At 46.1% G+C, this 21249-nt stretch overlaps 3 protein-coding genes across 10 annotated transcripts in view; 1 reads left to right on the forward strand and 2 right to left on the reverse strand.

Moving 5' to 3' along the window:
- LOC107390516 (uncharacterized) overlaps positions 1-21249 on the forward strand; it is a 36903-nt gene that overhangs the window by 8685 nt on the left and 6969 nt on the right. For 2 of the 7 annotated variants that reach the window (XR_011516666.1, XM_070544854.1), the window contains 4 exons: positions 10297-10539; positions 10652-10767; positions 12499-12596; positions 13518-13619. Coding sequence is in view for 2 of the 7 variants with exons in the window: in XM_070544854.1 (XP_070400955.1) it covers positions 10532-10539; positions 10652-10767; positions 12499-12596; positions 13518-13604 (309 nt within the window). In the remaining 5 variants the exon portion in view is untranslated. Of the gene's footprint in view, positions 1-10296; positions 10768-12498; positions 14372-21249 lie in introns of those variants that run through there. The other 5 variants (XR_011516661.1, XR_011516663.1, XM_070544853.1 and 2 more) reach the window with 4 other exon arrangements.
- On the reverse strand, positions 3281-18171 carry si:ch211-167b20.8 (uncharacterized). 2 transcript variants are annotated; one of them, XM_015967275.3, is made up of 4 exons: positions 16396-18171; positions 13262-13305; positions 12857-12939; positions 3281-8595 (listed from the first exon to the last, which is right to left on the reverse strand). In XM_015967275.3, exons 1-4 carry the CDS (start codon positions 17259-17261, stop codon positions 7738-7740), a joined length of 1851 nt encoding a protein of 616 aa, XP_015822761.1. In that variant the 5' UTR covers positions 17262-18171; the 3' UTR covers positions 3281-7737. The 2 variants fall into 2 exon arrangements, with proteins under 2 accessions (XP_015822761.1, XP_015822760.1); XM_015967274.3 differs by having other exon boundaries at positions 12857-12942.
- On the reverse strand, positions 18172-21000 carry LOC107390515 (uncharacterized). The gene is made up of 7 exons (XM_070544584.1): positions 20953-21000; positions 20777-20911; positions 20496-20733; positions 20083-20384; positions 19707-19966; positions 19376-19624; positions 18172-19289 (listed from the first exon to the last, which is right to left on the reverse strand). The coding sequence occupies exons 1-7, from the start codon at positions 20998-21000 to the stop codon at positions 19016-19018; spliced, it is 1506 nt and encodes a 501-aa protein (XP_070400685.1). The 3' UTR covers positions 18172-19015.

A 21249-nucleotide genomic window follows, 5' to 3' on the forward strand; every position in this document is an offset into this window, starting at 1 on the left:
CGGGAAGATGCTTTTAGGGACATCGAGTAGACACTACAATCAATCCAGCGTCGAAGCATGGTCACCCTCCTCCTTATAAAGCCGGCCTGCTGATGAGGATCAGCTGTTGCTCCCTCTCCTGCAATCAGAAACTCAGAGATGGTGAATAGTGTGAAGAGTACTCACCCCGGCTCATGACAGTTTAAAGCTGTCATGTTTTTTATGTTTGAGCTGATGAATCGGGGTTTGTCCTTCCATTTAGTGATGGAGGAGTCCAGAGACCTAAACCAGTTAGATGGTGGCTTGCTTGGGATAATTGAAAATAAGTTATTGATTCTCGGTAAAACCATCATCTGAATTGTGGCAACCATGAGTGAAATCGGCAAAGACTTCCGGCAAGATCATCTTCCACTTTCTATAAAAGTGGGATGTGGTTTCGTTTTGTTAAATCTGCCAGGCTGGGAGAGACATGAATGCACAAGTATGTAACATTCCCCGACTCCAATTGTGTATTAGGGGAATTGAGAAAAGAGAAATTAATTGGTAGAACTGTAGATTTTAACCAGTTTATTGAACAATCTGAAACTCTTAAAAACGAGTTTATCAATTCAGTCGCTTGGGAGAGAGAGGAGTGAGAATTCTGGAGAAAAAGTAACACATCATCTGCATAAAGGCTGATTTTATGTTCTATGCTCTTACTCTTTATGCCTTTAATACCTGTAGTTTGCCTGACTGTGGGCATCCCTGCCTGGTCCCCCTCTGAAGACAGAAGCTGGCTGATGTTTGGTCGTTTATCCTGACACGTGCTGTTGGTGAACTGTGTGTTTTTAACCAGTTTATGAAGGAATTTCCCAAAACTAATTTTATGTAAAGTTGCAAATGAAAACTTCTAGTTAACTCTGGCGAAAGCCTTTTCTGCATCAAGACATAATTTACTAGTTTCCATGTTTCTACAGTAAGAAAAGTCTATCAAATGAAGTAATCTACACTCATTTGTGGACGAATGCCACCCCTTAATGAAACCAGTTTGATCAGGGGTATTATGAAAGGGGTTATTAAATCTTTTTGTGAGAGTTTTACAAATTATTATGAGATCAACATTAATAAGGGATATGGGGCAATAGCTGGCTGCCCTGCGATGGACTGGCTCTCTGTCCAGGGTGTACCCCGCCTGATTGCCCATTGACCGCTGGAGATAGGCACCAGCCCCCCCCCCACTCCCTGCAACCCTACATGGACAATGCGGGTTCTGCAAATGGATGGATGGGCAATAGCTGGCAGGAAATAAAGGGTCTTTGCCTGGTTTTAGCAGGAGACATATGTTGGCTGAATTCTTGTTCGGCTGTAGCCTGCCAATCTCTTGTATTTCTCTCATCATTCTGAAGAATGTTGGAACCAGAATGATCCAGAATTATTTATGAAATTCTACTGGAAACCCATCTGGACCTGGAGCTTTCTTCTTGCAGAAGCCATGCTTCTTGTGGCGATGCACACAGGTGGGGCTGCTGGGAGCCCGCCGGTGCGCACCGGGCGGTGATCAGCAATCAGCCACAGTCTGATTATAAAGGACGGTGCCGCAGGTGTAGAAGAGAGAGCGGAAGCAGACCGGAGGAGCTCGGTGAGCTCCCGTCTGCGCCTCGGCGAGGCGGCTACGTGGTACCTGTGTGGCAGGTGTTATTAAAGCTGTCTTCCACAGAAGCTGTGTCTGTGGTCGGTGTGCGTGGGTCCGGTAGCTGGTAATATCATATCTGACATCACTCTGCTGACCAAAAAATTGTATTAGATAGTTTCGAGGAGTGTGTAGGTGTCCTAGGGGGGGCGCGCTCTTTACCTGCTTCATGGCTGTTAGCTGTAAAGGTAGCGGTTAGCATTTTCAGTTTGCCGGTCATCAATAAAAAGCACAAGAAGAAGAAAAGGAAGTTTGCTTTTTCTGTTGACGTCATGGCGGAGCCTGGAAGTAACGCTGCTGCTCTTTGTCGGCCGTTACAAATGCTGGCGCTGCAGACTTGGCAACCCTTTAGGCTCAAAAAGGATTCGCTCTGGAACCATATATGAAGTATGGAGAACGGACAGATTGTAAACAAAGACTACCCCCCCCCCCTTCTGCCTTTTTATAAGGAGAAAACTGACAACCCCCCAGCTGGCTGAGAGGGAAATCTGTTTCAGCATAACTTGACTGAGACATTAGACAACATTCTTACATATCAGGTGTGATACCAGGAGCCAGACTTACTGTCAGTACCTCAGAACACAAAGTGACTGTCGCATCGAGGTGTATCCACCTGCAGCACTTATGTAGTGTCTGAAGGACTATTGATTTAGATGAAACTGGGATTTGTTTGAAATTTAGATGAAATACTGTCAGATGTGTTTTCAGTAACACAAGCAGGCACTTTTGTTTGGTTTTGATCAACCGTTGCATACAAAACTGTTTTATTCTCAGTCAGAAACGAAGACAGCAGTTTGGCCCAAACAAAAGCACTTCCTAATCAACCGTGAGTTAAATGCCAGCCGTAATGGACCAAAAGAATAAACATCCACGGGCCGTAGAGTACGGTGACACATGAGGGGTATTACAGATAAAACCACAAGTCTTGTCGTGATGGATTTTTATTGTCAAAGCTGGTTCTCCTGCAGGTTCTCAATGATGAAAAATCTCTGTTCTAACAAGCCAGCCGCCCTGTTGGACTGATGTCTCTGTGGGCATGGAAGCAGGCAGGATCCTTTTGTCTGCTGTTTGTTAACATTTCTTTTTTAAATCGTGTATTTAAAGGGATTTTATCTGTCTAGATTGTTACTTAGTGAGTAAGTAGGGTAGATGTGACCACACAATCGAATCACTTCTATGTTTTCTGCAAGAGGTTATGGAGAGAAAATGTGCTTCAATCGATAATTTAATTGGAAGATTTAATCCATGTAAAAAAACTAATCAAAGACACAACAGCAACAGTACATTTATTGTTGATTAAATCAGCTTAAAACATAACAAACCAGCAAAAGCTGTTTGTCCCAGTTGGTAAAATCAGTGTTAATACCCTTATCTCAGCTTACAATGGCTGAGGACACCATGCCTCCAAAGCAATGCTTGACCTTTGGCTCATATTGCCATCTGTGTGTTTGCACTTCAACTAAAGCTGTACACGCCTCGGCCACGGAGACACTAAATGCTCAGATGTTATTTTAAAAGTGTGTCAGCCGCTATAAAGCTGTCTGCTCTGCAGTGCAAGAGCACTGGTGTGCATAAAGGGGCTGTGAAGGTGGCTCCTTTGTAGAACAGATCAAATAAAACAAGGACACAATGTGGCACAAGGCGTGAGAACATGTTTAATGGTGAAACACTGCAAAACGTTCGCCACATCAAACTTGTCATTTTGTGCTTAAAATGTCTACGAGATTCACAAAGATGGATTCTAGACGTCTGATGGACCAACAACAGTTTGAGGTGATGTCGACACTCAGCTGGCAGCTCTGGTGATGGGGGGGGGGGCTGTTCATCAGGTTTGGTGTGTCAGTCTGCAGCATCCATTTTCATTATGACTAATTAAGGCTAAAGAAATGTCACTCACAGTTTACAAACTACTATTGATGCGTTTACAAAATCCATTTAACATAGAAATTTGAGCCTTATTTTTGTCCTGAAACACCAGTTTATCCCCTGCAGTGGAGTTTGGCCACAGACTGTAGCTATATACGAACTAGATGTGGCCACAGATGATTCTGGCATTCAGTTGTTACTATCTTGGTATTCGGGAGGCTGAAGTGGCCTTGTTTAGAAAAGACGGAGGAGCGTGTTTATTAGTCACGTCTCTGCCAGATGAGTTGTGCCTTAAGCAGGACACTGAGACGCTCAGTCCTGCTAAACTTTACTCAGACACCGTGTTTACCGTAAGTGACAGCCGGGTGCACTGGTGTCACCAGAGCTGCACAAGAATCGAACGTTGGTATCGCCATCAAACCCAGTGTTGGTGCATCTTTGAATATTTCTGTGCAAAACAACTCGTTTCCGCTTTTTTACTTTTGTGCAAATAATAAAAATCAACCCATGCTGCAGTACAACAGTGAACATGTGATTCACTTTTAGGGTTATGACTGTAACATGTCTGAAGGCAAGAATCTGAAACCCGTTTCGTAAATGAGTCCTGCACAGGACATGAGTTACTTCACAGCTGAGATGCTTAGAAAACTACTTTAAGTCTAAAAAACTGCTTTAAAATCAGAAATAAGGGACAGCTTACTCTGTCAGTCCAGGCTGCAGGCCCAATGCATTATGGTCTGTTTCTACCGGTGTCATGTCCAACATCAGTACACTACTTTAGGTGCACCAAGTAAGGAGTTCTAGGGCATAATGGAAGAAGCCGTTACAACCACAACATTGCACTACGTGCCCAAAAGGCCTCAGGAAGCTAATACTTACAAAAAATAAACTTCTGAGTGAAAGGATTCACCAACTACATGATATTAAAGAAAAGACACTCTCCCAACTATTATGCATATTTTCAAATCATTTTAACTGAGCAGAAAAACCTGAATTCCCCTTTGCTTTGTTCACTAACCGCTGCCTACGTAGCCCATGCATGTAGCAGCGAAGCCTTATTACTGGCACACGTTAGTCTGGGACATGTCATGCAGGCTTTCTGTTTGTATTTTGGCTCAACGATAACATTTAGAGACTCACGTCAGGTAGTGAAGTAAGCTAGCAGCTAACACGAGGACTAACTATGCAACATAGCCTAGCACTAACGCTTACACGTTGACTTTAGTCACACGAGTCTATGAAACAACAGGTGACAGGAGCTTTTAGGTGTCGCAGATATGCAGTGAGTTCAGAAGCTGCGTGAGAGCTAAACGTCTTATTGCAGCCACGAGAGCAGAGGACGACTGTTTCAGGTGATTAACTGGAGTGATGATTTAAAACTGGCTTCGGCCCGGCCAGAACAAACGAGATGGTCTTAACCTACATGCATGGACGTAATTTTGGGGGGGGAGACAGGGGGACCCCCCTGTCTCCTCCCCCCACACACACACACACTTTTTTCAAAGTCAAGTTTTGACCCCTGCACTTTTTACCATCCAAAAACAATATTACGCTATATTAGATTGACACTGATTGAGCTCTAGGACCAAGCGGAAAACAACCGTTTGTGTTGAAGCCCCCCCCCCCCCCCCCATGCCCCCCCCCACTTCTAAAGTGAAAATTACGTCCATGCCTACATGCATATCTATGTTGCAGGGGTGCCGTCTTTTGGCACAACTCCTGCAGACTTTAACGTCAATCAATCAATCAATCAATCAAAGCTTTATTTATAAAGCGCCTTCCGCAACCCTGTCAGGAAGCCCAAAGCGCTGAATTAGTTCGAATTTATTGTTACTAGACCTACAGAGCAGAGATGGGGAATCGTAGCATCAAAAAGTCATCTCCATGCCTCAGTTCAGCAACTAAACCAGGAGATTTGAGTCAGCACAGTGAATGAACCCGGTTCAGTCGCTGAGCAGAACACAACCATGGCACGGAGTTGACTTGTTCATGCTACAGTTCCCATCTCTGCTAAACAGGCGTCAACATTTCTTTGATCATTGTTTTTTTTTCCTTTAAAATCTAGTAGGTTGCAGAGTGTAAATAGTAAACTAAGGCAAAAAATGGTTTATGTGTCAGGGATTGGCTATTCGGCCATCCGGAGATCATTGGCAAACTTAAAAGCCCACATCAGCGTTGGAGAATTTTTAAAACCACAACTTTTGCCTTAAATGGTCAAAAACTACACATTTCCAGCATTTACTTTAGGTGATATCATTCAAAAGAAAGTAAAGAAGAAAAATCTCTTTTAATCTGTTTATGTAAATTAATTTAAAGACAGGTAAGGCACTTTCTAACTGCCATCTTGTTTCTGCTATCGTCACATAAAAATACAGGCGAACAAACACAAAAGTGGAAGCTGAAATCATACAACTGCCCCCTAGTGGCTGGCTGCTAGAATGTCTTGGGCCATGCTCGTCACTGTAAAAGAATTGTTCTAACTAAAGAATAAAACACATCTAAGACAAGTTCTTCCATCTGTTGACTTTGGTGGATTAACACAGTTCGTCCTTTGTTGCTTCATTGTTCATTTTTCAAATTTGTTTAAAAAAATTGTCATTTAATGCTCAGAAAATAGTGATTGTGCGAAAGTGAGTGGGCGTGTCTTTCAGCCTGAGCTCCTGAGTGACTCTGAAACCCTAACCCCAGAAATACAACACACCCGTAAAACCGTGGCTCCTCTTCTTTACAACTGGAGTGGGTGAAAACGTTTGATCTCATGTTACAGAGGTAAGGAATCCAGGGAGGCCCTCGTACCCCCTGGTGGTCATAGGCAGGAGAAGACATATCATCTCTCGAGGGACTATCCTTCCTGGGAAACTTGTTGATCAAGGTTATCATGCGGCATTTCAATCAAATGGCCTAGCCACTCCAGCTGACTTCTTTTGTTCGAGGCAGCAGCAGCGGCTCTGATTTGTGCTCCTCTTAGTCTGATCTGAGACAGAGAGACACAACGCCATGATGCGTTGATGCAAGGGCTCTATGTCAAGCCTGAAAAGGGCTGCTGCCTTGGCAGAGAATCGCTTTGCAAAACTCCCCAGGCAACGGAGAAGTCTAAAATCAAAATGTCTCAGTTGCAACTCCACACCTGAGCTGATGGAGACATGTAAAATTCAGATTTAAGGCTGAGCCTCGCCCATGGAGAAAGCTAATTTCAGCCACTTGTATCTGCATCTTGCAGCCGTAGGTGGGGGGTTGGAACATAGATGGACTCGTAAAGGGAATTTTGCAGCATCTGTGGCCACTGATTGGCTTGGGGGCGGAGTCACAGGTGGCTTCGGAGCTTTCTGCCTGCTGCTTGACAGCCTGCAGCCATTTCCTGGTTTAGAGTCGGACAATAAGCCATAAAGCTGAGCAGAACAACACCACCGTTTTTCTGCTGAGGTGTGTTTCTGCGGAGATCCCTTCGCACTGTTTACTGATCACCTGATGCTACTTCTGTGTGGAGTAAAGATCACGTACACCCCCCACCCCATCCCCGGGAGTGCTGCGCCCCCGCGCCTACGAGGGCCGCAGCCACTTTCTTTCACAGAGCTGGCAGGGAAACACAACTAGACTCAGATGAGCTGAACCACGCTGTACCAAACTGTTAGGCAGAACCGTGTCATTGAAAGACCAGAAAAATACTCCATTACAACCCGGAGGGAGCAGGGGAGGTGTCAGAGTAAGTCGGGACTTTGAGGGAGGACCATGAAGGACCCCCTGCTGGAGTCAGACCTGGGAGAGAAGCTGGTCAGGTGGTTGGTGAGCCTCTGGTGGTTGAGCCTTGGGTCCTGGGCTTCGGCTGAGCTTAGTCCAGACAAGAAACAGGGAGCTATCTTCATGTTAGCCGACCCTGAAAGAGTGTGTAGTGCAAGTTGGGTGATCCTCAACCCTTCGTCCATCCTTACTTTTGTTTGTGTTAAAAGCGAAGGGCTTCAGCCATCGTTCAGCCAGTCTACGGGTTACACCACCTCATTAACCACGCTGACAGCACCAATAAAAAGTGCAATCCAGCAATTATTGAATGACACCACATACATAATCATTCTATGATCAGATAGCAAGTGTAGTGCTATAGAGACCAATCTTTAGCTTGATCTTGCATAAAAACCTCACAACTCCAGGAAGAGACACGTGCATTAGACCTGCTGACCTATCTCTGAATCGGTGCAAGGCACTTGAAACTTTCTGAGGATCAAAAATCACAAACGACGCAAAACCAAAAGCAATCCGATAAAGAAGAGGGCGCTGGGTTCCCGCATCACTACTGAGAGGGAGACAACTCCGCTCAGAAAGAAAACACATGGCATCAGATTCATGTTGATGTCAGACTCAGACCTATCACCTGACAAGGTGTCTGACTTTGTCTCAACTACACCGTCCTGGGAAGGACGGTCTTCGTCTTTCCTGGGTGAGGCATCTTGTGAAGCTGTGTCATGGCTCACGGCGGTGCTCCTGGTGTTCGTCGAGGGGCTGTCTGTGAGCTCAGTGAAGAGGGGCTCTGCTCCCATGTACACCACAGTTCTTTCTGCTGGAGACGGTGGTTTAGGGGTGCTGTCGGTGTCGTGTGCTGCAGACGGTGTGGAACCCTGATTGGTGAGTTCACTCCATCCAGCCGCAACCTCTGGCTCAATGCCCTCAGTCTCACTGATGCAGGGGAAACCCTCAGCAGGCAGTGGAGGTTTGGGCGGTCCTTCCTCCCCTGCTGTTGACAGCAGCTTCATCTCCGCCACAGAAGAACACAGAGCAGAAGCTTCTGAGGCTGGGTTTGTCACTCTAGCATCCTGGGATTCACATGATCTTTGCTGGGACTCCTGCGGTGCAAATGTGGAGGGGGCACTGATCACAGACTGCTCTGATACGCTCTGCGATTCATCCTGGAGTATGGGAGAGGCCCGTGCTGTGTCTAGCTGCACTGATTCAACAGCGAACGCTACAAAGGGTGAATTAGTCTGAAGGTCGGTGTCAGAAGACATGCAAGGTTCACCCGGGAACATGGTGTGAGTGGACTGTGTGCTGTCAACAAACGGAGGCTCGTAGTCGGGCGGTTGGACTGCAGTCTGTAGAAAATAAAAACCAGGAAGAAAAAAGGAAAAGTTGAAGAGGCCAGAAAATAGGGACATAAAAGTATTTAACCACAGTGATACAGCACGCTGTAGGAGGAAAAGCATGTCGCTGATGCTTTTCTGTGAAGCGGGCCTCATGCTGACACCGAAACTGTGATGTGGCACAAACACAAATGTATGGCCAGGCTCTCCGGGACCTTCTTATGCTGACTTACCTAAAGAATCTAAAACAACAAGGGTTCATTCAGCTGCTCTCAACTTAGGACAGAAACGGAAATGTGCAGATTTTCCTTTTCACTCCACAGTTTCTAAAGGAAACGTTTAAGAGACTCTGTCTTCAGCGATGCTAATGCAAACGCTTAGACCAGGGGTGTCAAACTCATTTTAGCTCAGGGGCCACATCGAGGGAAATCTAGTCCCAAGTGGGCCGGACCGGTGAATAAAAGAATAAAAAAAAATTCAGATTGTTTTCTTTGTTTTAATACAATCAATATAAAACAAGGCTGGAGCCTGAGGACAGTGTAGTACAAGTACAACACCTGAAGTGTACTTGAAAATTTGAAAAAAATAAATAAATCAACAAATAAAAAAGACATTCCTTAGTGATTCAAAGAGCTTAAAGATCACATGGCTAGATGAGTTTCAAGCAGCACTTAAAGTATATTTGACTCATTTTACTTTACATCTTTTAGCTTTCACCAGAACATCAATATCAGAAGTCACATCCTGAGTGGCGGCCATCTTCAGGATGGGACTCACGTTCTTGTGTGAGCCTTGAGCGCAGCTTTGTTTTATTTAGACTCATTACAGAGAAAACTTGCTCACAAAGATACGTTTATTTTCACTCTACATTGTAAAGTATGAAAATAAAGTTTACACAACCATCTCGCGGGCCGGATTTAACCCGCTTGCGGGCGGGATCTGGCCCGCGGGCCGCATGTTTGACACCCCTGGCTTAGACGATCCGCCGGGTCTTTGTAGCAGAAAAACAAAAAAAAATGGTTGCAGATAACGCTTTGAACAACCTCAGTTTAAGGAAAAGGGGATTCACGTGGCTGATGAGCTAATGGCTAGGTAATGTGTTGCTGCCGTTCTAAAACAACTTTTCGATGTGGTTCATGCAAATGAAATATTTCACACCTTTTTAATGGCCTGTATTTATATAGCACCTTCTACAACCCCCGCCCCCCAAGGCGCTTTACAACACAACCAGTCATCCACCCACCCACACATTCACACGCTGGTGGTGATGAGCTACATCGTAGCCACAGCTGCCCTGGGGCTCACTGACAGCGCCAAGGTTGCTGAACACTTGTGCCACCAGTACCCAGAACCGCCACCAGCAGGCAAGGAGGATGCCGTGCCCGAGGACACAATGACTGGGACAGACTGAGCAGGGCTCGAACCTGCAACCCTCTGGTTATAGGGCGGGTACTTGAATCCTCTCCCACCATCGCACCTTTTACAATGCTGTGGGTTATTATTGTTTAGCCCTGCGTTTAGTCTTTGTGACGTGTCTAGAAGGTCAAAACTAATCTCTATTTCTCCAAACTGAAGTTGTTCAAAGAGCTATAATTACATCGTTAGTTGTTAATAACGTTTGAACAGACACCTCCATCTAAAAGGCTTTTCAATCCTGGTTCTTCAGGCCCTGCATGCTTTAGCTGCTGTCTTTCTCTTCCACACCTTCTGCAGGTCCTACACTTCTCCAGGGGCCTGGAGACGAGAAACTACAGAGCTGATCCCTGATCAAACTATTCCTGAAAGGCCACGCTGAGGCGGTTTCACCACGAGAAAGAGAAACTGATTAAAAAAAACAACACCCAAAGAAACAGATCCCAGGTCAGATCGCTGACTACACCAAAAGGGAGGCTGGGATAGAAGAGGAGAGTGTCAGGGAGAAGATGCTACGATAGTGAGACAAGGATGAATGAATAAGTTAAGACTTCTGTTCATGCATTTACAGAGAAACATAAACACAAAGTGTGGAGGTGTGAAGCTTCTTTTAGCAAGTATAACTATGAGTTCACTCAGGGGGGCTTTTTTACAGAAATGCTGCCACTTCTGGCCTTGAAGCATCCAGAAGGAGAATCAGGTCTACAGCTATCAACAAGCACCTGCGGTCCGGTACCTGTCTGCCGCCCCCTGCTGGACGACCTACTGATGGTAAGGGCCTATTTTATTTCTTCATTTAGGTTATATTGTTATAAAACTACCCAAAAATTAAAACTGATGTGTATATTGTGATTATAACAGCATCAGTCAATAAACAGGGTTAAACGCTTTCAGCCATTAAAGGGATAAAACCTTAAGGAACCCAAACGTTTTGCACAACTGAAAGCTCACTAGAGAAAAGACGGTCCTAGCTGTGGGAATGTTGTTCAGGAATGTTTGCACACAGGGTCAACTTAAACTGTCTGTTCAGCTGGAAGATAAAAAGATGGATGTATATACATCTTAACCCTTTGATGCATGAATTATGAAATCTTCATCCATGATCTTTTTAACAATTTTTTTCATTCATCTTTAGGTGTGAATGAAACAAATTTCAACAAATATTTTTTGTTAAATTTTGTAATTTACAAATAATTTATTACATGTCCACCTTGGTGGACAGCGTGCATTCTGAGCATGAAATATGTCGGCTTGACTTACTGAGGTCCAAGTGGAGAAATGCAATAAAGTCTTCAACAGCTGTGCTGAATAGCAAAAAATAAATAAATTACAATTTTGAGTACCTGTCCACTGTAGTGACCATTATGCATCAAAGGGTTAAAGATACATTAATGAGATTAACATATCATGCAGTTCATTATAAGATTATTATAGGAGTGAATTACTTTTATCAGTTTCTGGTTGTAGAAATAAACACCGTTGTTGCTGGAGAGTTGAAAAGTTCGAACGCTAACACTTTATAACAAGGTACGCAAAACTGTACTTCGTTACTAGGGAACAACTTAGGGGGTAGTGAGTAATGAAGCAGGGAAGAATAGGTAGTTAACCAGTAGTTACTGGTGAAAACGCTCATCAGTCTTGTTTCATGGTCTAATACGTAGTTAGTCGATACCTACTGGTTTACACCCAGCAGTCTTACTGAGAGACTAATAGGTAGTTATCCATTTGTGCTTTGTTACTAGGGAGCGAAGCAGGGAGGAACAGGTGGTTTTAGAGTGTTTTTACATGTTGATTTCAAAGTTTATAAATGTAAACGTTTATTTTTGTGTACTTCTCTGATTATTTAAAAAGTACCCTAAACACTGAGCATGTTGTTAGTGACGGATTTGAGCCGGGTACCACTGTAACCTGCAGGATTTTGGTCACCCATCTCTGGAGTATCACCACACACACACACGATGAAGGAAAATGATGTGTGAATCAGCTCTATGTATTTCTGCCAAATGATCGTGTAACAACATATAAGTAATGGTTAAGTATTGAGTAAGTACAGATTAGTTCCTCAGTAGGTACTTGGGAAGAGGCTTCACTTTCCATCATCTCGAGACGGACGGTCGGACGCCGACGACGGACGACGAAGTGACAGACGAGTGAAATCAGGATGAAACAGGGATGTTGTAAATGATCTGCTTCCTTCATGAAGTTTACAAAAGAGAGTCGACATTCATCTGGGATTTGTTCCTTATTGCTTTCATGGATAACTACCTATTAGTCCCTGAAAAAGACTGATGAGCGTTTTCACCAGTAACTACTGGTTAACTACCTATTCTTCCCTGCTTCCTCACTCATTACCCCCTTAGTGGTTCCCGGTAACAAAGCAGAATTTTACGTACCTTATTGTAAAGTGTTACCGTTCGAACATTTTAGTTGTGAAATCAGATTTTTATAAACTTCCAAGTAAAAAACAAATGAACTCAAATAAAAATGGATAAAACACACCAGGTTGGGATCTGAACAGAACAGCATGCTTCGTCATATTAACGGGAGTAGAAGAGGGACGACGAGGACGACACACAGTGGACATGCTGCAGCAGGGACAGGTGAGACATTACCTAGGTTGTTGCTGAAGCTTCAATAAGCTGTGAACAATATAAACAACCAAGCCAAGGGTGATAAGCTTTAAAATGGGATAGAAGTGTTTGTTATGTTTTATTAGGAACATGAATTCAGTAGATGGCCTTGCCCTGCGTAAACATGCCTCGGTCGTCTAAACGATGACCAGCTAACTAACAGTTAAAACAACTAATCTTCTTTCTCGTTTGTGAAGTGGAAAACTTTTACTTAACATGTCTGGCCTTACCTCTATATCGATCTCTGGCTGTGTGAAGACAGGACGCCCAGCTGTGGGCCTGAGCAGTCCCGACTCCGAGCTCTCCGGTTCTCCTGCTGATGTAAAACACACACATCAGCTCAGAAACTCGCAGCCGTCTGAACAGCAGTGGTGTTTTTAAACCATGAAGCACGTGACAATAACACACCTGCACAGCGTGTCAACAGTAAACCACATAGCGAACCAGGTTCGTGGTCATTTACACCAAATTAATAATCAGATTCCCACGTAGTGGGAGACCGAAAGCCGAAGAACAGTCTCCGTCTTTTCATTTAAATCTTGGAAGTGGGTACGAAACTAAACTCTACCCATCTGTTGTGTCTTCTGTTTACTGCACATAAAGAAGTGAAGCAATAGCAGGCATGCATGCTGTACCTTCTTCTTCATCCTGACCCTCAGAAGCTAAATCATCATTCAAACTGAAAGAAAAGAAACAAATCTGGATCACAACACAGGCAAAAACACCGGCTGGTGAACAGTTTGAAAACATTTGTTCATGCAACGTGTAAAAATGAGAGTCACAAACCAAAGAGTTCAAACCACTTCTTACTTCTTATTTAAAGATGTGAAAAAACATTCAATCCCTTACAGAAGTCTCCTGTTTTTGCATTAATCACACTTAATGTTTCAGATCAACAAACAAATGTCTGACAAAGGAAATGGTTTAATGGTTCCTTCCCGGAACGGCGCTGCTCTGGGTGGCTGCATGTTGGAGTAGCTCTGTCGACTAGATGTAAGTTTTGCCTTTTCTTGGGCATTTTTTCTTCTAGTTTCTCAAGAAAAACTGTATTTTTTGGACATTTTACTTTTCTGTTTCTGGTGCTGTGAAGCTTGGAGGATTTTTACTGCTATTTTTTTAAGCTTTTTACACTTTTTGAGCATTTGTTATGATGCGTAACCATGGCAACAAATGGTTTGCAATCGGGAGCAGCTGATTAACATTGGAAAGGCTGAAATAATACCTCAACTGAAGCCACAAATCCCAAATGAGCTAAAACGCAAGAAGCGTGGGTGCAGAGCGGGAGCAAAACGGAGACAGAGAAAGAGGAAATTCAAACCATCTCTTCCATCGATCATAACGGGCGATGTGAGATCACTGGCCAACAAGATGGAGGAACTCCAAGCCCTTTCAAGGACTCGGCCAGAGTTTTGGAACCGCTGGAGGAGATAATACAAAGAAGGATTCTCCAGAGAATCAAGAAAATGATGGACAACCCTGAGCATTCTCTTCACAAGACTGTCCGACAACGGAAGAGTGTCTTCAGTCAGAGGCTTCTTCAGTTTGGCTGCAACACTGACCGCTACTGGAGATCCTTCCTGCCAACAGCCATTGTAATATACAACAACTCTTTGATGACTTGATTATTATTATTATTATTATTATTATTATTATTATTATTATTATTATTATTATTATTATTATTATTATGAGCTGCTACAGCAATCTATTTCCGTCTGGGATTAATAAAGCATTTTTGAATTGAATTGAATATAAAATGCTCTAATTATTTCCTTTATTAAGGGAAAGGCCATGTAAACCAGCCGACGTTAAATTGCTGTTTCTCTCATTGTTAAACCATGAATTAACTAAACTTAATCACAATTTTCAGTTCGGCCACATCCCCTCCATATGCAGATGTGGACAAAAGTGATGGCGACCCTAAAAGACTGACAGTAATGTGACCAAAGGAATACGTGAATTCAATGTGTCTTACAGAAATGTAAGAGGGCTCATCTTTTGAAACGGCGTGAACAGAATGTTGCCAGGAGCCCAGTGAAGGATGCCAGAGGCTTAACAAAAGTGACCAGCATGTGAAGGGAGCTCCCGTGGCTGGCCGCACTCCTTCTGCTCATCGCATGCTCTGGTTTAGATCTAAAGGGTACACGGGACTTTTGGTCTTTGCAGATCTGGAATCTGAAGCTGCTCACCACCCGAACCGTGATGAAACATTCCGCTGTTGTTCCAGTAAGAATCAGCTCGTCGTGATGGACCATTTAAAGCTGGAGAAGTCTGACCTGAGACAACCCCGGACCTCGGCCTGAACTTTACCCTCGAGGAAAAGTATTTTGGTGGGACAGAGAGGGTGTGTGACGGATATGCTGTCAACATGGCTGCTCCTGCAGCTCCTAAAGTAACCGCTCAGATCTTTGAATGTAGGGTTCTACAGGAAGCTTATACACAAATAATATCATACCTGTGGAAGCTATTTCTTTAGAAGGCCTGAATTTAGAGGCACAGATTCATTGTGATTGGATTGATGGGCTAACAGCTAGTAAGAGCAAGACTATATTGGGGCGACGGTGGCACAGGAGTTAGGTGCTCGCCCCGTAATCGGAAGGTTGCTGGCTCGAGTCCCGCTCAGTCTGTCGCTGTCGTTGTGTCCTTGGGCAAGACACTTAACCCACGTTGCCTGCTGGTGGTGGTCGGAGGGACCGGTGGCGCCAGTGCTCGGCAGCCTCGCCTCTGTCAGTGCGCCCCAGGGCAGCTGTGGCTACATCGTAGCTCATCCCCACCAGTGTGTGAATGTGGGGTGAATGACTGATTGTGTTGTAAAGCGCCTTGGGGGGGGGGGGGGGGGATGTTCCAGGACTCTAGAAGGCGCTATATCAAATACAGGCCATTTATATTGAACTGCTGTTATGAAAAAGCCCAAGTCACAATATCGTCAGCGGTTTATTCACATAGCAGAACAATCCTCCACTTTGGTGTTGGATCATCAGTCTGGGCAGAACCAAGTTCTGTTCCTCCAAAGTGACGAAGCTCAGGAAGCTAACATAATATGCATCTGTAACATTCAAAGTTTCCATAAAAAATATTCAGATGTTACGTTAACCTGTTTTGTCTTCATCATGGAGAGTGTGCTGCAACATGTTCTGCTTTCTAAACTTTTATTTTTTTAAACGTCTCTTATCAAATGCCTCCACACCTCTAGAGCAGCAAGGGTCCAAACAGCAAAACACCACCCACTCCTGGTTCATAGAGGCACGAGCCTGGAGGCCTATAGTCACAGCTTCTGCCTGTGTGACCAAACACTGGGAGGTGTGCCGCCTTGATGTTAGAGGAAATAGCTGCTTTAGACTTCAGAGGGAGGCAACACTCTAGTGTGCCAGGCTCTTGATTACACGCAGGACGGTGCCAATCTGTCGCTCTGACATCACTCTGATCTCCAATGACTGATAGAAAAGGTCAGAGGTAAATTTTAGCGTGGGGCTAAAAGCGACACCTGCCTCTCGCCTATTTTGATCTCCTTGCAGACCACTGGGTGATTGGCAACAGCTTTCTATGTCTCACAGCAGAAAGATGTTGGTAAGAGAACAAAACCAGCCATGCTTTAAACATCGTCCCTGTGAAGGTGCAGACCAGAAACCATTTAGAAGCTTTTCTGAAAGTCTAAATCCGTGTTTTCAGGCTGCATGCTCATCACAACACACTGTTAAATTGACCAGAATCCCAGCAGGCAGGCAGCCCGTGGAGGCCCCTGCTCTCCTCCCGCCCCACAGCCAGCTACCTGAGAACTTTGGGGGGTTTCAGGATGCTTCTTCTTTGCTGCGCGTTCATGTCGGTCCGAGCTGGATCATCCTTCTCATCTTCGTAAGACAGGAGCAGCGTGACAGCGTAATTCAAGCTAGAGTTGTTGGCCCAGTAATCTCCGTCGGATGTTTCATAGCGCACCACAAACTCTATGCGCGAGCCGTGCGTGGTGTAAGGTGGCGTGAAGCACAGCGTGAAGGAGAACTGATCGGTGTCCACGTCGTTGGACCCCTGGACGTACTCAGCTGGGTAGTCAAAGTAGGAGGCCCACTTGTCCATGGTGGATCTGATATAAACGGCTTTGTGGAAGGAGACGTTCAGGACTCGTATCAGCCCGCTGAAGGCCAGAGGGTCGTCCTCTGATGGACAAATGTGCTCCACCTCCACCTTGTTGGAGCGCACCGCCTGCAGCAGGAGGCTGCCTTCAGGAGCCTGGAACTCCGGGTGCACTTTATAGCTCGGCTCCCGCTCTGGCTTGCGATACTTGGCCTCCTCTTCCTCCCACTTGGCACCATTTTCCTCCTCGTCCGAGTCGAAGGCGTGGAATTCTCGCACATCCACCAGGTCGCCACCTGTTGTGTCGGAAAATGACACCCTCTTCCCGGCGGACAGAGCCAAGTGGCTACGCAAGTACTCGGCGGTCTCGTCGTAGATGGACGCGCCTCGCTTTCGGGGTATCGGGGAGCACCTGGGGATGAGCCGGGCGTCCTCCGTGTCATCCTCCTCATCTTCATCATCATTGACGCTGTCCGCGTCCGCGCGTGCTGCTGCCTCCTCGGCTGACGCGTCAGCATTCGTCCCGGTGAAAAGGCCCTCCTGGCTCGGTATGGTTAAAAAGGACATGTCTGCAGACGCCTGGGAGAGGACATGTGACGTCTCGGGTCACTAGCGTATACTGGAGTTTGCGCCGCAGCGCAGATCCAGCGCTGTTCCTGCGTTATTACGCACGGATCCGCTTCAGTCAGCGTGAGGCGTTAAATGTCACCACGGAAAACCGGACTCCTGCCAGCCTGTGTGACGGCGGGTCTCCCGGTGTGAGCGACTTTATGCTGGCCCGATCGATTGGCAGCTCTCGCGAAAGCAGCAGCGTCTAATTATAGCACTGACCTGCCAGGGTCACGTGACCCATATCTGTTTTGAAATTGGTTTAATCCTGAGACCGGTTCCACTTGGTTCGGTCTGGTTGAAGCGCCTCTCAAATAAACCATGCAGATATGAGTTCATTACACCAACCAGAGTCACGTGCTTCTGCGGAAGGTTTCCTACAGACATGATCAGGTGGAAATCAGGATTTGAACACGGAGCTCATACTCTGGTTTGGTACTAGACCCAGCGGTTGTTGCTCATTCTTGTTTTTTTTAACTGTTTTGTCCGGGAGTCGAAGTGCGCGGGTTCGATTCCCGCTCAGTGCGAATACAAAAGTGGAAATGTATGCGAAATCTGATAAAAACACTAATTATGTAAATATTTTTTCACAATTACCACTTCAAATTTAATTATAAAGGTGATGAAGAACCACTGAGCTATGAAATATATTTGTGATAATACACATGTAAAATTATAGAATATATATGAAAAAAAATGCATCTGTGTTGAAATATATTTGTTATGTTATATAAAACATGTAATAAATGTACCTGTGTCCAAGGTCGTAAAAATAGTCTGACATTTAAAGTGTGTATCATTTTAATATTGAAAATCACAATAATAAAAAAAATAGAAAATCTAAAGATTATTTACATGTTTAGCCAATTTTTTTACATATACATTTACAAAAGTTAAAGTCCCAAAATTAAAAAATGAGGGATTGTCCCAAAAAAGTCACTGTTTTTCTGGCCCTCCTCCAGTCTTGCTCTTCATCTCCTCCTTCCACTCCTCTACAGACTTCCCACCAACAGATGCGCAGTAGGACACACCTGCAATGCGGGTGTGGCCAGTGTCCAGCCGCTTGGGCTGACCACATTTGCTGCAGGTGAACTGCCGGCGGGCTGTCTTTGATGGTGGAGCCTGCACGCCAGCAGCAGCAGCAGCCTCCGCTGCCTTCCTCCTCCTAAATGCTGTCGTCCTAGGCATAAGAACAGGAGGAGTCAGCGGAGTGGATCCCAGGCAGGGACGAGTGGCGTGCAGGCTCTGAGCAGAAGAAGGAGGGAGGTTGCAGCTGGTACAGGGTATCTGCAGGTTTAAGGGAGCCAAATTCAAGACTTTTTAAGACCTTTTTTAAGGCCATTTTGACCAAATTTAAGCAATTTTTTTTTACTTTAAGCTATAATTTCCAGCTATCGCCTGGAACCGGTGCTAACCATGTTGCCAACGTGGGATAAGCTATCCAGTTACCATTAAACTTTCACATGCCCATGGCGCAAGCTCCCACTAGCTTAACCAGCTAATGTGCTCGTCTAAAAATAGGCCCCTTTCACAACCAACTGAATGTGTACGGTTCTGCTTACGCCAACGTCATACACAAAAAATGCTGAACACTAACTAGAAATTTATGAAAATTTTTATAAATAAGACCTTTGGAAACTGTATTTAAGGATTATTTGTCATTGTTAAGGATTTTTAAGGCCTTAAATTTGGAAAAGCAAATGTAAGACTTTTTAAGACTTTTTAAGGACCCGCGGATACCCTGTGGTAGAGGGACCGGGATGAGGAGCAGGTGGAGGTAGTGGTGGCGGCGGCAGTCCCCTGGAGGAGGGACCAGGATGTTGCTCCTCGGGGAGGTTGTATGTAAAGGGCTGTCCTCTTCCCACCTGTACGGAGGACAGCCCTTTGGCAGAAGGGATGGGCTGGTGGGAGAAAGTTGGAGCAGAAACGGCGCCAGTTCCCTGCTCCAGCACACCTTTCTCCCACCCCTTCTGTCTATAGCTGAACCTGGAAGGACAAGAGGATGAGCTGAGTTGAGGCTGCAAGCTTTAACCTGAAGTCTGAAACACGAGCAAAGATCTACCAGTTCTCACCATTGAGAGATGGTCTTTTGGTTCAGCTCATAGAGCTGAAGCTGGGTCTGAGCCATCAGCCTCGGGCAATTCAGCACCACCTGTCTGACGGCCATGTAGTCGTTGCAGATTAGGAACCAGCGTGACCTGCTGACCCCGTCCACGCGACCGGCCGCAGGGTGCAGACGGCAGAGCTGGCTGCACATGGCCTCCACCACACGGCTGGCGTCTGGCCAATTTGCAGCGCCCGAGGGTTCTCCTCCAAGGCAGCTGGAAGATAAAGACGGGGAAGTTGTTTTAACGGACAGAACACGTCGACGGGAACAGTGAGACTCAGGAAAAAAGTTCGTACCGCTGGAGACTCACTACCCCTGGACAGGAGGTGTCCTTCCCCTTCGCTGCCTTGAACCGCCCCTTTGGTTGCCTCTCCCGGTATCTGCTAGGGTAGACGATCCGTTGTTTGTCTCGCTCTGGCAGGCGTTGCCAAAGCGCGATGAGTCTGTCTACCCTGCTGTCAGACAGCCCCTGGAGACTCCTGAGCTCCACCAGGACCTGAGCCAGCTTCAGGACATGCTGGTATCCTGGCTGGCCGTCAGGACCCTGGATCTCCTCCTGAGAAACAAAGAAAATGGGAAAAAGAAGTTAAATTTCTGAAATATCTCTGAATACGTGAAAAAACAAAATTAGGTTGATCGGCTGTGAAATGATTAGCAGAGGGGATCAAAGACCTCTGAATCAGAGGAGTGTTTCTCTTCAGGAGTCTGGCTTCCAGGGACCTCGGGAGGGGCGGCAGGATGTGCTGGCTCAGACCCGGGTGCGACAGCTGGATCCCCTGACTGGGCTGCTCCTGAAGTGCTGGTGGACGGGACGTCATGAACGAAGGTGGCGACGTGGTCGCCCACGTCCTCCTGGATGCCCTCGTCCAGGTCGGTGACGGCAGCAGCCTCGTCTGGAGCGTCAGGGTCCATGCTGACGTCCTCAAGCACGCGGCCTGTCTGCTGGAACAGGTACTCCACCCCGATGAGCTCACCTGAGAGTTTGTGGAGATGTAAACGGTTCAAAGCCCCTTCTTAGCAAAGCATTGGTGCACAGTGTCATTAAACATCACGAGTAAATAAAAGGTGTTCCTCTGTTCCTCTACCTGTGTAAGCAGCAGGCTTGGTGAAGTCCTTAACCATCTGAGGACCAAGCACCTTTTGGCTCTTCTGGTTAAGGGCGTGCCTGAGGTGGCCACTGTAGGACAGCAGAGGCGCCTTGTGTCGCTCAGCTGCCGCTGCGCGGTCCTCGTTCCACCTGACCAGTCCATCAATCAGGAACGCCTGGAAGTACTTGGCACTGGCCGACGTTCCTGCGTGATTAGATGAGAAAATCAGCTCAAGCTTTTACTGACACCTGAAAATGAACAGTTTACAGAAATAAAACAGATTTCTTGACAGACTCTGGTTTCTCACCTGGGATGAAGCGGTTCAGGTGGAGATGGAAGGACTCCAGGGAAGTGGAGCCCCTCGCGCAGCGATAGACGGGCAGTGTGACCCCTCCTTTCTGCAGACTGCCCGTCTGGGTGTACAGCTGCACGCCAGGGGGGTCCTGGATGCAGCTGAGGCGGCGCCTCTGCGCGTCCCAGATGTCCTGGATGAGGAGAGCATTTAGCAACGGGATGTTCAGCGTGTTGTGTCCTGCGGACCCTCAGAAGGTGTCAAGGAGGTTTTGGATGAGGAGCGTAGACTCCTCGGCTCCACGCGTCCTCCTGCGGCAGTGGAGCCTCCACTCCTCCTTGCTGATCCGCTGGATCACATCAGCGTCCGTCAGGTTGACCATCCCGTGCGTCCTCTCCAGCTCGGACCGCTTGGCTCCCGCGAGACGGCGAGCATCTTCGGCGTCCACCTCGAAGATGC

Source organism: Nothobranchius furzeri, chromosome 15 (assembly GCF_043380555.1).
Source record: "Nothobranchius furzeri strain GRZ-AD chromosome 15, NfurGRZ-RIMD1, whole genome shotgun sequence".
NCBI lineage: Eukaryota > Metazoa > Chordata > Actinopteri > Cyprinodontiformes > Nothobranchiidae > Nothobranchius > Nothobranchius furzeri.